Source organism: Acanthochromis polyacanthus, chromosome 8 (assembly GCF_021347895.1).
Source record: "Acanthochromis polyacanthus isolate Apoly-LR-REF ecotype Palm Island chromosome 8, KAUST_Apoly_ChrSc, whole genome shotgun sequence".
Lineage (NCBI taxonomy): Eukaryota > Metazoa > Chordata > Actinopteri > Pomacentridae > Acanthochromis > Acanthochromis polyacanthus.
Genome location: NC_067120.1, coordinates 39299071 through 39312939, shown reverse-complemented (window position 1 = coordinate 39312939; position 13869 = coordinate 39299071). Strand labels below are relative to the sequence as shown.

The 13869-nt window shown below is 39.7% G+C and overlaps 1 protein-coding gene across 1 annotated transcript in view; it reads right to left on the bottom strand.

Moving 5' to 3' along the window:
• Positions 1-13869, bottom strand: part of LOC110966569 (spondin-1-like) — a 142399-nt gene that overhangs the window by 31894 nt on the left and 96636 nt on the right. The window contains 1 exon segment of the mRNA XM_051951858.1: positions 4178-4242. Within this exon segment, the coding sequence (XP_051807818.1) occupies positions 4178-4242 (65 nt within the window).

Genomic DNA, 13869 nt, shown 5'->3' with positions numbered 1-13869 from the left:
CTGAGTTCATGTACTTTAAATGAGCTGTAGTCTTCTGCTTTTTCCTATTGATGATTGCTGATTGATACCGCTGCTGATTATCAGTTTAAATTGGCAGTTGATTATCAAGTGACTGGACAATTTAAGAGTGATTTTGGGTCATTTTCAAGTTATTTAGGACCAATTTTTACATGATTTTGACCGATTTTCACAATTTTTCGAAAAGTTTGGAAGCCATTTTGCATAAGTATGATGTATATGGAGCAATTTTGCTTATTGTAGACAATTCTTTAGTCATTGTGACAAATCATAAGGCATTTTGACGAGTTTCAGATAGTTTGGACATTTTTTCAACTTATTTAGGACCAGTTTTAAATGCTTTTTGACAGATTATTGCCATTTTGGAAAGGTTTTGAGGCATTTTGCACAAGTATGATGTATTTTGAGTAATGTTTGGGCTATTGTAGAATTTTTTTAGTCATTTTAGACAAATCATGAGGCATTTTTGGCAAGTTTTAAGATGGATAGGTACAGTTTTGGTGTCATGACCTCTGACCAGTTGCAATTGCTGCATAATTGAAGCTCTGAATTAACCAATTAGCAACAGAAAATTGCTTTTTGTGTCATATTCTGTTTGCAGGGTGGTTATAATAAGGTATTGTGCAAACAACAATGAGGCAATTTGAAGTTTCTTTGGTGTTAATCATCACGTTTTAACCAAGACGTCAGACTATTTTGGAACAACTCTAGGAAAGAAAATGGAGGAAAATGTGCTGCATGCATGTGTGTGAATGTCCTCATTAGTAAAAATAATAGCAACACAATATATCGCAAATGACAGACAATGCTAGGAGGGGTAATTAAACAGATGTTTGGCGAAAGATACAGTACATTAGTGTGGCTGTGTGTGTTCACGGCCGTGCAGCGCTGAAGGCTAGAACGGTGATAAGTTTCTAATTGCTCTTGAACTAATTCCAAAGAGGGCACAGGATGCCAGAGTGTTCAGACGAGTCGGCCCAGCCGTTCAAAGAAAAGGCGCCAGAAAACTGTTTATTCAAATTCACACATTGCACTACAATAGTATCTGAATTTTAATTATAATATAATTCATCAGGGTGTCAGAAATGAAATTCTACCCAACTTATCACGCCTAATTAGGAATTTACTGCCTCTCATAATGAAGATTAGGTCACAAACAGGTCGGTTCATCAAAGTGTTTTCTATTGTTTGTCTCTATTACTTAGTGCAGACAACAAACTGATCTCTGAGTTTTATCTTAGTTTACTTGAAGCCCAAACACATTATTCAGAAACCGCAGAACAATTTCTGCTGAAGGTAAGATCTGATCAAAGAGCTTTTCAACAAGATGTAGCGATTATTGTTTTGTACGCCTCTAAAATACCAAGTAAAAAAAAAAAGAAGAGAGACTCGAGATTATTTGAACTTGGCCAAAAGTTGTGCAATTTTTGTCAACCTACAGAGAAGCATGTAAAGAAAGAAAAACATGGATTTATCCTGCGGGAACATGTTTTAAGGCACAGTCTTGCTGGAAACATGATGAATAAATGATCAAATCCATCAAAAGCTCAGACGTGCTCGAGGTCTGGGTGGAAAATGTAACACTGGGACCAGTCAGTAAGGAGAAAGTGTCCAGCTGGAGCACGAATAAACACTTGAAAAGCAATCCAATGCACCTATAGCCACAGTTTCATCAGATGCATGATTGCAAGATTGAAAAAAAAGAAATCTAAGTTAAGATAAAACATATTTCCACCATATTTCCCCTCTTGACTATTGTTTAAGTTTCAGGTCTTTTCTTGACTTATATCAAACTATGCGAAACTGTTACTTATTTAAACCGATAATTCAGAAGGTTTGTTACCTTGCTGACATGTTTCGACAGCTTCTGTTGTCTTCCTCAGAGCGTCATCTGACATTTGGTGATGTGTCCTTTTTTATCACGTGGTCGGTTTGACAGATCTGTCAGAATCTGTCAAACCGACCACGCCTCCCGCCGTCCGGTGGTCTCCGGAGACGTCAGATGACGTTCTGAGGAAGACAGCAGAAGCTGTCGAAACATGTCAGCAAGGTAACAAACTTTTCTGAATTGTCGGTTTAAATAAGTAACAGTTTCGTATAGTATATAACGACAAAATGAACCTAATACAACTTAAATCAAACTGATTAAACTTTATTTACTGTTAAAATATTTTTCTGGTTGGAAAAAATCTAAATAAGTGGGTTTGAGGCAAATAAAATGTCATATTCCAGCTGGAAAAAAATAAGTGTTTTTTTTGTAAGAATATAGATATAAAGCTTATTTGCTGTTGACATAAGAGTCGTGGAAAGTTTTCTATTAATCTGAACAAAAATAGAACAAAAATGTTTACTGTAATATGTTTAAATGTAAGAGTTGGACTTTTGAGGGTGGATGCTAAATAGCTAGATTGTTGACTTTAGGTTAAGCTAGTAACATTATGCTATATAAGCGTGTCTTGTCCAGAGCCGACATTAGGTTAGCCTAGTGACATTAAGTTATATTACCTTACCATGACATTAGCTAAGTAGCTGACCTTGGGTGAGGCTGGAAACATTATGCTATATTAATTTCCCTTAGCATTAGCTAATTAGTTATCTTTAGGTTAAGCTGATAACATTATGCTACATTAGCTTGCTGAAGAACTAACTAAAAAACTTACCAGCTGACTAAAGGAAAAACTAGTAGCACTATGCTATATTAGCTTGCCGTGGCAACAGATACCTAGCAGACTTTAGGAGAAACTAGTAACACTATGCTATATTAGGTTACAGTAGTATTAACTAACAAACTTACTAGCTGACTTTGGGTGAAGCTAGTGACACTATGCTATATTAGTTTGTCGTAGTATGAGCTAACTAGCTGAATTTACGGAAAGCTAGTAACATTGTGCTATATTAACTTGCCGTAGCATTAGCTAATGAACTTACTTGGTGATTTTTGGCTAAGTTAGTAACATTATGCTATACTAGCTTGCTGTATCGCTAGCTAACTACCTAATTAGCCAACTTTAAGTAAAGCTAGTAACATTAAGCTATATTAGTTTGTCATGGCAATAATTACTAGTTAACTAGCTGACTTCAGGGGAAGCTAGTAACACTAACTTTGCCAGTTGTGGGATCAATAAAGGTTTTATCCATCTACTATGTTATATTAGTTTGGCATAGCACTAGCTACATAGCTGTAGTTAGGGTAAACTGGTAACATTATACTATACTAGCTTGCTGCAGCACTAGCTAAATTTCAGGTAAGCTAGTAACATTGTGCCTTATTAGCTTGCTGTAGCATTAGCTAATTAACTTATGGGCTGACTTTAGAATGAACTAGTAACACTATGCTATATTAGTCTTTCATAGCATTAGCTAATTAGCTGAATTTAGGGTAAGCTAGTAACATTGTGCTAAAGCAGCTTGCAGTAGCACTAGTTAACGAACTTACTAATGCTATATTAGGTTTCTGTGGCACTAGCAGATCAGCAAACAAATTTTACAATAGTAGTATTACACTACATTAGCTCTCTGTAGCGCTAACTAGCTTTAACTAATTTATTTTGATTTAAATAAATGTTTTTAGTACAAGCAGGATTTTGATGTTTGGTAATTTTAGTTTTCAAACATACTATGTCAGGGATAGCAGCTGGTTTACCTCCATGTCAGAACAGCCCGAGGAGGAACTTCCAGACCTCAAATTTAAAATAAACGAAGCTCTCATTCTCTACCAACTCAGTTACAGAGCTTTTTCTAACCATCTGATGAACCACAGCAGCCGCTAATACGTCTGCTAACAGTGTTAAAAAGCAATATTTAACGAGAAGCCCGACACGAGATAACTCAGACAAGTCCTAATGACATTTGCGATGTCTGTAGCTGTTATTTGAATGAGTCTAAACTGAATTACTGGAGCTCCCGAAGTGTCATTGTGATTTATCAGAACGATGCAGTAGATATCCAGAATGAAACTTCACACTAGTCAGAGTGGAATTATTCAACAATAATGTTCCAGATATCTGTCGTTTTGATCCCTGACAGCAGCTTTAGGCTCACGCATTTAAATATCCGTTGCTGTTTCACAATTTCCTGATTCTTCTTTTTTAATTTCCCACCACATCTGTCTCTGAAGAGCCTTTTCCCTTCAGTAAAGCGGACGTTGAGTGATACTTACAGGTTGAGCGGCTGCCACGCCGGCCACTGGGCCTTCGTTTTAATCACAGTCAGAACCTCATCTCCCTGCAGAGACAGAAAATAAAAGAGAGAGACGGAGTTACAGGAAGTAATCTGTCACTATAAAGGGACAAAAAAGAAACACTGACGGAGAAAAGGCCAAAACTGACAAATTGACGTGGTGAGTACTCTCATCCAAGGACAGCAAAGTGTCTTCCACTTTTCAGAGGCTTAAGAGCTGGACAAAGTGAGTCTCTTATCAGGACAAAGAGGCTCAGTGCTGCTTTCTAATCGCCGTCTGTCATTCTAGTGGGAACCATCGTCTCGCTGCAACATTACGACCACTTTATGCGCCGCACAACACATTATCTACCATCGGATCTAATTATTCAGCCCGGAGCCGGAGACAAACGATGGATTTAGAGCGTCGCAGCAGTTGATTAGGACCGAACTGCAAAAGGCCCAATGTGCTCTTTTCTGCTTTAATAAGAGCCTTTATTGTGTTTTCTCCACTTTGCCATCTTTTTGCCTCTTTCAAACACACAAATATCACAAACACACACAGCTGGTTCAATTGGCACACTTCTTTTCCTTTCGGCTTTTCCCTTCAGGGGTCGCCACAGCGAATCAATTGCCTCCATCTAACCCTGTCTTCTGTATCCTCTTCTCTCACACCAACTACCTTCATGTCCTCTTTAACCACATCCATAAACCTCCTCTTTGGTCTTCCTCTAGGCCTCCTGCCTGGCAGTGGGAAACTCAGCATCCTTCTACCAATATATTCACTCTCTCTCCTCTGGACATGTCTGAACCATCTCAGTCTGGCCTCTCTGACTTTATCTCCAAAGCCTCTAACATGTGCTGTCCCTCTGATGTACTCATTCCTGATCCTATCCATCCTGGTCACTCCCAAAGAGAACCTCAGCATCTTCAGTTATGCTACCTCCAGCTCTGCCTCCTGTCTTTTCCTCAGGGACACTGTCCAGACCAAACATCAGGACCAAGTGCTTTTCCACTCTTCATCCTCTTCAATGCCCTCCTCACTTCATCCTTACTAATCTTTGCTACTTTCTGGTCCACAACAGTCACCTCTTCTACTCTTTGTTCTCTCTCATTTTCTCCATTCATCGACTCTTCAAAGTACTCTTTCCATCTTCCCATCACACTATTGGCACCTGTCAACACACTTCCATCCTTATCCTTTATCACCCTAACCTGCTGCACGTCCTTCCCATCTCCGTCTCTCTGCCTTGCCAACCTATACAGGTCAGTCTCTCCCTCCTTACTGTCCAACCTAGCATACAAGTCATCGTAAGCCCCTTGTTTGGCCTTTGCCACCTCTACTTTCACCTTACGCTGCATCTCCCTGTACTCCTGTCTACTCTCTTCAGTCCTCTCAGTGTCCCACTTCTTCTTAGCTAACCTCTTTCTCTGGATCCACTCCTGCACCTCCTCATTCCACCACCAAGTCTCCTTATCTCCTTTCCTTCCAGATGACACACCAAGTACTCTCCGACCTGTCTCCCTGATCACATTTGCTGTAGTTGTTCAGTCATCTGGAAGCACCTCCTGACCATCCAAAGCCTGCCTCAACTCTTTCCTGAAAGTCATACAACACTCTTCCTTTTTCAGCTTCCACCATTTGGTCCTCTGCTCTGCCTTTCCCCTCTTCATCTTCTTCACCACCAGGGCCATCCTACACACCACTATCCTATGCTGTCTGGCTACACTCTCACCTACCACTACTTTGCAGTCACTGATCTCCTTCAGTTTACACCATCTACACAAGATGTAGTCAACCTGTGTGCTCCTACCTCCACTCTTATATGTCACCCTATGTTCCTGCCTCTTCTGGAAGAAAGTATTCACTACAACCATTTCCATCCTTTTTGCAAAGTCAACCACCATCTGTCCTTCTGCGTTCCTCTCCTGGATACCAAACCTGCCCATGACCTCCTCATCATCTCTGTTTCCTGCACCAACATGTCCATTGAAGTCTGCACCAATGACAACTCTCTCACTTCTAGGGATGCTCTGCATCACTTCATCCAGGTCCAACCAGAATTTCTCCTTCTCCTCCAGCTCACATCCTACCTGTGGAGCATACCCACTAACAACATTGAACATCACACCTTAGATTTCTAGCTTCAGGCTCATCACTCGATCTGACACTTTTTACCTCCAGGACATTCCTAACAAACTCCTACTTCAAGATAACTCCTACTCCATTTCTCTTCCTATCTACACCATGATAGAACAACTTGAACCCTGCTCCTAAACTTCTAGCTTTACTACCTTTCCACCTGGTCTCCTGGACACACAGTATGTCCACCTTCCTCCTCTGCATCATGTCAACCAGCTCTCTACCTTTTCCTGTCATAGTTCCAACATTCAAAGTCCCTACTCTCAGTCCTAGACTCTTGGTGTTCCTCTTCTCTCTCTTCCTACGAACACACCTTCCTCCCCTCCTTCTTCGACCAACAGTAGTCCATTTTCCACCGGCACCTTGTAGATCGACAGCACCGATGGGGGTTGTTGTTAACCCGGGCCTTGACCGATCCGGTATGGAAGTCATACATTTGATTTGCATGTTTGATTTGGCCAAAGTTTTACGTCGGATGCCCTTCCTGACACAACCCTCTGTATTTATCCGGGCTTGGGACGGCATGTTAAGACACTGGCTTGTGTCCCCTTGCTGCTACGTTGGTTCAGTTTGGTACACAATATATTCATATTTAGAAGATATAATTTTGAGTACAGACATCTTCCCCAGTTTACTTTGTTACAATAAACCTCTTCGGTACAACCACAATGTTGAAGGATTGTAGCACATGTAGCATTAGATAACCACTTGACCTTAAGTTAAACTGGTAACATCATGCTATATTAGCTTACAGTACCACTACCTAACTAGTCAACATTAGCTTAAGCTTGTAGCATTGTGCTATATTAACTTTTGACAACATTGTCTAATTAGCTGACTTTAGCTCAAGCAAGCAAAATTGTCCTGTATTAGCTTTCCGTAGTGCTACCTAACTAGCTGGCTTTAGGTTAAGCTAGTAACACTGTGCTATAATAGCTTAACTAGCACAACTAGTTAATAAACAACCTTTCTGACTCTGGGCTAAGTCATACTAGCTTGCTGTAGCACTACCTAACTACCTGACAGACTACGCTGGCAACATTATGCTATATTAGCTTTCTTTAGCACCAGCTAACAAGTTAACTTTAAGTTAAGCTGGTAACATTATACTACATTAGCTTGCACTGTAGCACTAGCTAACTAGTGATTTTTAGGATAAGCTGGTAATATTATGCTACATAGCTGTAACAGTAGCAAACTAATTAACCAGCTGACTTTAGCTGAAGCTAGGAACATGATACTATATTAACTTGCCATAGCACTTGCTAGCTAGTTGACTTTAGGTTGAGCTGGTACCATTATGCTATATTAGCTTGCTGTAGCATTAGCTAAATAGCTGACTTTAGGTAAAATTAGTAACGCTATGCGATATTAGCTTGCCGTAGCATTAGATAACAGCTAACTAGCTGACTTTAGGTGAAACTAGTAACACCGTGCTATATTATTTTGCATTAGGATTAGTGAACTAGTTAACTTTAGGTTAAGCTTGTAACACTGTGCTACATTAGCTTGCTGTGGAACTAGTTGATGAACGAATGAACTGATTTTAGGTTAAACGGGTAACATTATGCTATATATTAGCTTTCTGTAGCACTATCTAACTAGTTGGCTTTAGGTTAAGCTAGTAACATTGTGCTATATTAGCTTGCTGTAGCATTAGATAACTAGCTAAAGACCTAAATTTAGGTTAAGCTGGTAATATGCTACATTAGCTTGCTGTAGCACTGGCTAACAAACTAATTAGTAGACTTTAGGTTAAGCTAGCAACATGATGCTATATTGGGTTTATGTAACATGAGCAAAGTTGCGACCTGGCTTAATTTAAGGTAGTAACATTATGCTATGTTAGCTTGCGTAGCATTAGATAACTAACTAACTTGAGGTTAAACCAGTAACATTATGTTATATTAGCTTGGTTTAGCAGCAGAAAACTAGCTGATTAAAATTAGCTTGGCAATTTCATCTTTTTTCACCATGACTCCAGGATTTTCTCATCCGTCTTAAGACAAAAACAGTTTACATAAATGTTTAAGTTAACTTAAACATTTATGTAAACTGCTTTTGTGGGGCCTAAATGTATGTTTTTAGGTGTTATCTCTAATTCAAATAACTTATTGCCAACACTTAAAATGTTTGGTTTTTTTTGTTAAATCTTGCAACCGTACAATTATTTAACACATTATCTATCATAGAGTATTAAATCTAATTATTCAGCCGAAAACTGCAAGACAAAAAACAGATTTAAAGGCCAAACGTGCCCTTTACTGCTTTAATAAGAGCCTTTATTGTGTTTTCTCCACCTCTTTTTTTGTGCCTTTCAAACACACACATATCTACAAACACACACACAACATGGGATATGCCAAAAAATAAATAAAAAAGTCCAAAAATTCCTGTTTTCTGGTTGACTGAAGGTTCCACAGTCGCCTTGAAAGTCTTCTCTCTTCCCTGGGGCGATGTGCACAACAAAAAAGCCAAGTGTGTGTGTTTTTTAGTCGAGTGTTTGTGTGGATCAAAACAAGAGTACAAGGAGGCGTCCATCTCGTGTTCAGAGCTCTGCAGCTCTACAGATATATGTAGATGAAGCCGGAGGGACTCGAATGCATCGTCAACAAAGACGCACGTCCAGGCAGAGGAAAGAAGGGTGGCAGCAGAAAATAATAAGTTTTTGTATTTCCACTGAAAGCAAAAGATCAACTGGTTCACTTAAAAGAAAGCGTTTGGGAAGGTAAACAGTCCTTTGCTTTGGATTTTTCTGACTCCAGGGTCTTTTTCCCAAACTTCAAGTTGTGATGTGAAAGAAAGGAAAACTCTGATTGTACATTAAAAGACGATTCATGTGTGGTTTTCTTCTATGTCGGGATGATACTTCTGGACCAAGTTTGTGCTAAAATCAGATAATACAGTGGCTTAGTCACAGATTCTGGAAAAGTTGGGTTTCCTTCAGAGATGCTACTGATTAACCGTCCAAAATATTTCAATCAGTAATGCAGAAGAAGGTCATGCACGTTAGAAAATGTAGGGTAGATCAGCTGCAGTACTTCTTTAATTTACTTTAACACCAAGGAAGTGTCACGTGGACTATGGACAGTTCATGTTGACAATCAAGAGAATTGTGGGAATATAATGGTATTGCTGTACTGCATGGGTATATGTAAGAAAATTGTGTCTGTTGACTCAATAATACACACTTCAAGTATCATAGATCAGCTGTAGTTCCTGGTTGTTCCACCAGGTGGAGCCTCTTCCCGTCTAATACAGTGGAGACCAGAGGAGGCATCCCTCAGACTACAGTTCATGTTGGCAAGCAGAGAGCATTGTGGGAGTTTAGCTAACAATGGGGCACCATGACAAAGACTTCAGTGGTGATTAATGACGTCCAATCATTAAAAAATTGTCAGATTGTTGAGTTTCCAGCAGAACTACTCATCTGTGCTGTAATGTTAGATTAGAAACAAAATCTACATTTTAATAGGTCTACATTTCCTGTTTAAAAATTTGCCAAAAATATATTGTTTACTCTAACCAGATATTATTAAAAAAAAAAAGATAAGATTCTGTGTCCTTCAGTGCAGCTTTTCAGCTGAACTGCAGGTCGTTGTTACACAAAGCAAAGAGGAGACAAGACATATCTACAGAAAGCAGAGCCACTATTTGTTTTTCTAGTGTTGGTAACACCTGTGGACACTTGGATGGTCTTTTCAATATTTTCGAAATAAATAATCTATAATAATTTTAAAGTTCTCAAAAATAAACCTCTTGCAATAACCAGATACTGTTTGTTTGTTTTTTTAATTTCTGCACTTCTTGGCTCAATCAAAAATTCATGACTGGTTTAGTTGTAATCAACAGTTACAAGACAAAAGTTCAGAGAGCTTTCAGACTGAACTGCAGGCAGTGTTTCCACAGAGAGACAGAGAAAATTCCAACCCTCTGGGTCAATAAAACAAATGTAGCGTGGCTCAGATACAGTGAACAGAGGAGCAAGTAATTAGAGATCCATTCAGCATGGAGGAACATCTGTCTACTGATGATGAGAAGAGAGGAAGAGTCTGAAGAGGCATTCATATTCAAAAGGGCTCAAAATTGGTCCAAAAAATGTCTGAAATGACTTACACTTCTCTAAATGACTGAAATAAATTGTCCAGAATGACTCAGAATCAGGTGTGTTTTTCCTCCTAAGTGTCATGGTTCTATCTGCTGGACTGATGAAGTTCTGAGGCTCAGAAATGATGGAAAAAGTCCATTAAAAAGTGATAAATCTGGATCCACCTCTGTGGACTTCAAGGACCTGGAAGTCTCCAGTTCTAAATGTTCTAAGTGAGACTAAACTTAAAGACTGGAAGCAAAAAGGAGAATGTCCCCTGTAGAAAGTTCAACTGTCCAGTCGCGGTAGATCTACTTTAGAACTTTCTACAGGGGACGTTCTCCTGTATGGACTTCAAGGACCTGGAACTCTGGAAATATTCACAGGATGAAGGTAGAACTCTGATCATTAAATAAACTAAAGTTATTGAATTGTCCGTTGTGTCCTTTAGATATTAGTTTAACGTCAGATCAGTTTTATTTGTAGAGCTCAGCTCCACATCATCCCCTAAATCCAACGATTTCAAGGAGACGAGAAAATCCTCCAGAAAACATCATCTGACAAGTCAGGATAAACCCGATGCAGACTTTTTCAATAACCTGAGTCCAAGATAATCGGTCAAATAAAAGAAATTCAATAGAAGCCAGACTTTACTGGAAGTTTCTGAGTAAACATCGAACCACTCTGGCCCAACAAACAAAATCATAATAAGCTCCTTAATTTGGTAATTTTCCCAACAACGTAATCAAACCACAGTCAGACGGCGGTTTGTGTTCGTTCCTTCAAATGCAGGGAAGTCGGTAATTAGAGAAAAACTGTGTAAACATGTTCTTTCACTCAGCAGACACGCTCAACGTTCTGCTTCAATTTATACCAAAAGAAAAGCCTCCAGTTTTCATTTCAGACCTCTGCCGGTATCACAAAAAGCAGAAAGAAGCTGGTGGGAGGCGGCGAGGAGATGCAAATCTTCCTGTAATGGTGCTGTTTGTTTGTGGTAATTACGGTAATGGCACTAAATGACGGTGATTTAGCCAAGTTTAAATGCACATCACATTTTTATACCGAGGTTTGGAGGAGCGACGGAGAAAAGAGGAGGAGGAAGAAAAACAACAACAAACTGACCAGAGAAAGTCAAACCGCTAGAGAGAAAAAAGACAAAATAATATGGAACAGAAGGACAGAAAGATAAGAATAAAAGAAAGAGAAGATTTTGTCCACTTCATATTATTCTAACCCTGCTTCTTCATCTTTTCTTAAGTTCCTCCTAAAAATTCAGTCACTGGTTTGATTTTTTAGATTTGATATCAGGGACATCACATCCCAGATGAAGATTTTTCAACATTTTTTTGTCAGTTTCTGTATTGTTTTGTGAAATGACACAATAACCAGTAAATTCACAGTAAAAAGTATTATTTTACATTTCAGGCACAAACCCTTCCTCCCCAAAAACAACCAAAACTTTAAATGTCAGCGTTAAAAATCGGTGTCTGTCTGAATTCTAATTCATTCTTTGACAGGAAAATTACACTTTTTAAAGAACCATTTAAATCAAAGAAAGAAAGAAAGAAAGAAAGAAAGAAAGATAGATAGAAAGATAGATAGAAAGAAAGAACTGTCCCAAACTGCATTAAGTAATTATTTTACTGTAAAAATGTAATCACAAATCTGTATTCTTTTGAAAATTTTAATTAATTTTTTAAGTTATTGAATATAAAATTGCACTATTGTTGCTGTATTTAAATCAGCCGAAAAATACAACTAAAAAACAACAACCAAAAAAATCATCCATCCATCCATCGTCTTCTGTTTATCCAGGGTCGTGGAGGCAGCAGATGAAGCCGGTCATTCCAGACGTCCTTCCCCCTAGTCACACTTTCCAGCTCTTCCTGGGGGACCCAGAGGTGTTCCCAGGCCAGATAAGATGCATAATCACTGCAGTGAGTTCTGGGTCTACCCTGGGGTCTCCTCCCCGGTGGACGTGTTCAGAAAACCTCCAAATGAAGTCTCCCAGAGGCATCAGAATCAGATGTCCAAACCACCTGAACTGGTTCCTTTAGAGGTGAAGGATCAGCGGCTCTACTCCGAGCTCCTTCCAGATGTCTGATCTTCTCACCCTATCTCTAAGGCTGAGCCCAGACACCCTACAGAGGAAGCTCATTTCAGCCGCTTGTATCCACAATCTCATTCTTTCGGTCACTGCCCAGAGCTCATGACCATAAGTGAGGGTTGGAACATGGATAGATGGTAAATCTTCACGACTGTTCGATACAACGTCATCCACTGCTGACGCTGCACCAATCCTCCTGTCCATCTCTTGCTCCATTTTCCCATCACTCGTGAACAAGATCCTGAGATACTTGAACTCCCCCCCCAACCCGGAGGGACCAATCCACCGGTTTCCATCAGAGAACCATGGCCTCGGACTTGGAGGTTCTGATCCACATCCTTACCACTTCATACTCGACCGCGAACTGCTCCAGTGCTGCTGTAGGTCTGAGGAAGCAACAGAACCACATTATCTGCAAAAAGCAGAGATGCGATCCTGAGGTCCCCAAACTGGACGCCCTGCTGCACCTTGAGATCCATGAAGACCACAAACAGGATCACCCACAGGAAGAGGCAGATCTGGAGGAGTCCAACACCCACTGGAAACAAGTCTGACTTTGTGCAGACACAGCTCTTACTCTGGTTGAACAGGGACTGAATGGCCCGTATCAATGAGCCTGGTACCCCACACTCCCTCAGTATGAACGATAACTTTCACAAAGATCAGATTAGATCAACACATTCCGACATTTTCACACAGAGCCATTCTATTAGCAGATCTAAACATGTCATGAAACTGTTATTAAAGAAAATGTTATAATTAGTCATGCATTAAACTTTCATGGAACGACAAGTTAACATCCTCAAACATTCCAGCTGGACGGAGATCCACACATTTATTTATCTCTGAAAGACACTAAACTCTCTCTGGGTTCAATGATCCTCCGTCTGGCAATAAAAAAAGGACAGACATGAAGCTCAGGACATCTCTCAAAGAAATCACAGAGATTACTGACTGACACCACCGGCAAACGCTCGGCTACACGAGGCCAAAGTGGAAGAACGCCGTGACTCAGCTGAATATAACGTCTAAATCTGCAGCATCAGGCTGACGGATGACCGAGCTAAAATAAGAAGGAAATAAAACATGTTTCCCTTCAACGTTCCACCGCCGGTAAAGAAAATACGAGATGAGCAGTGATTGAAGCGTATTTATTAAATAATAAAGACATGACGGACGCCTACGTGATTATCCTGAAGGGCTCTGACAGCAAAAACAGTTCAGGAGGTTCAGAAAAGTTCAACCAATAAAACTCATATTTGACTGAGTGATCTAAAGTCAAGGTCCACTTGTTGTATTCTCCCATATAAATGGTAGCAAATGGAAAAAAATGGTCTTTACTGTTGGACGTGAATG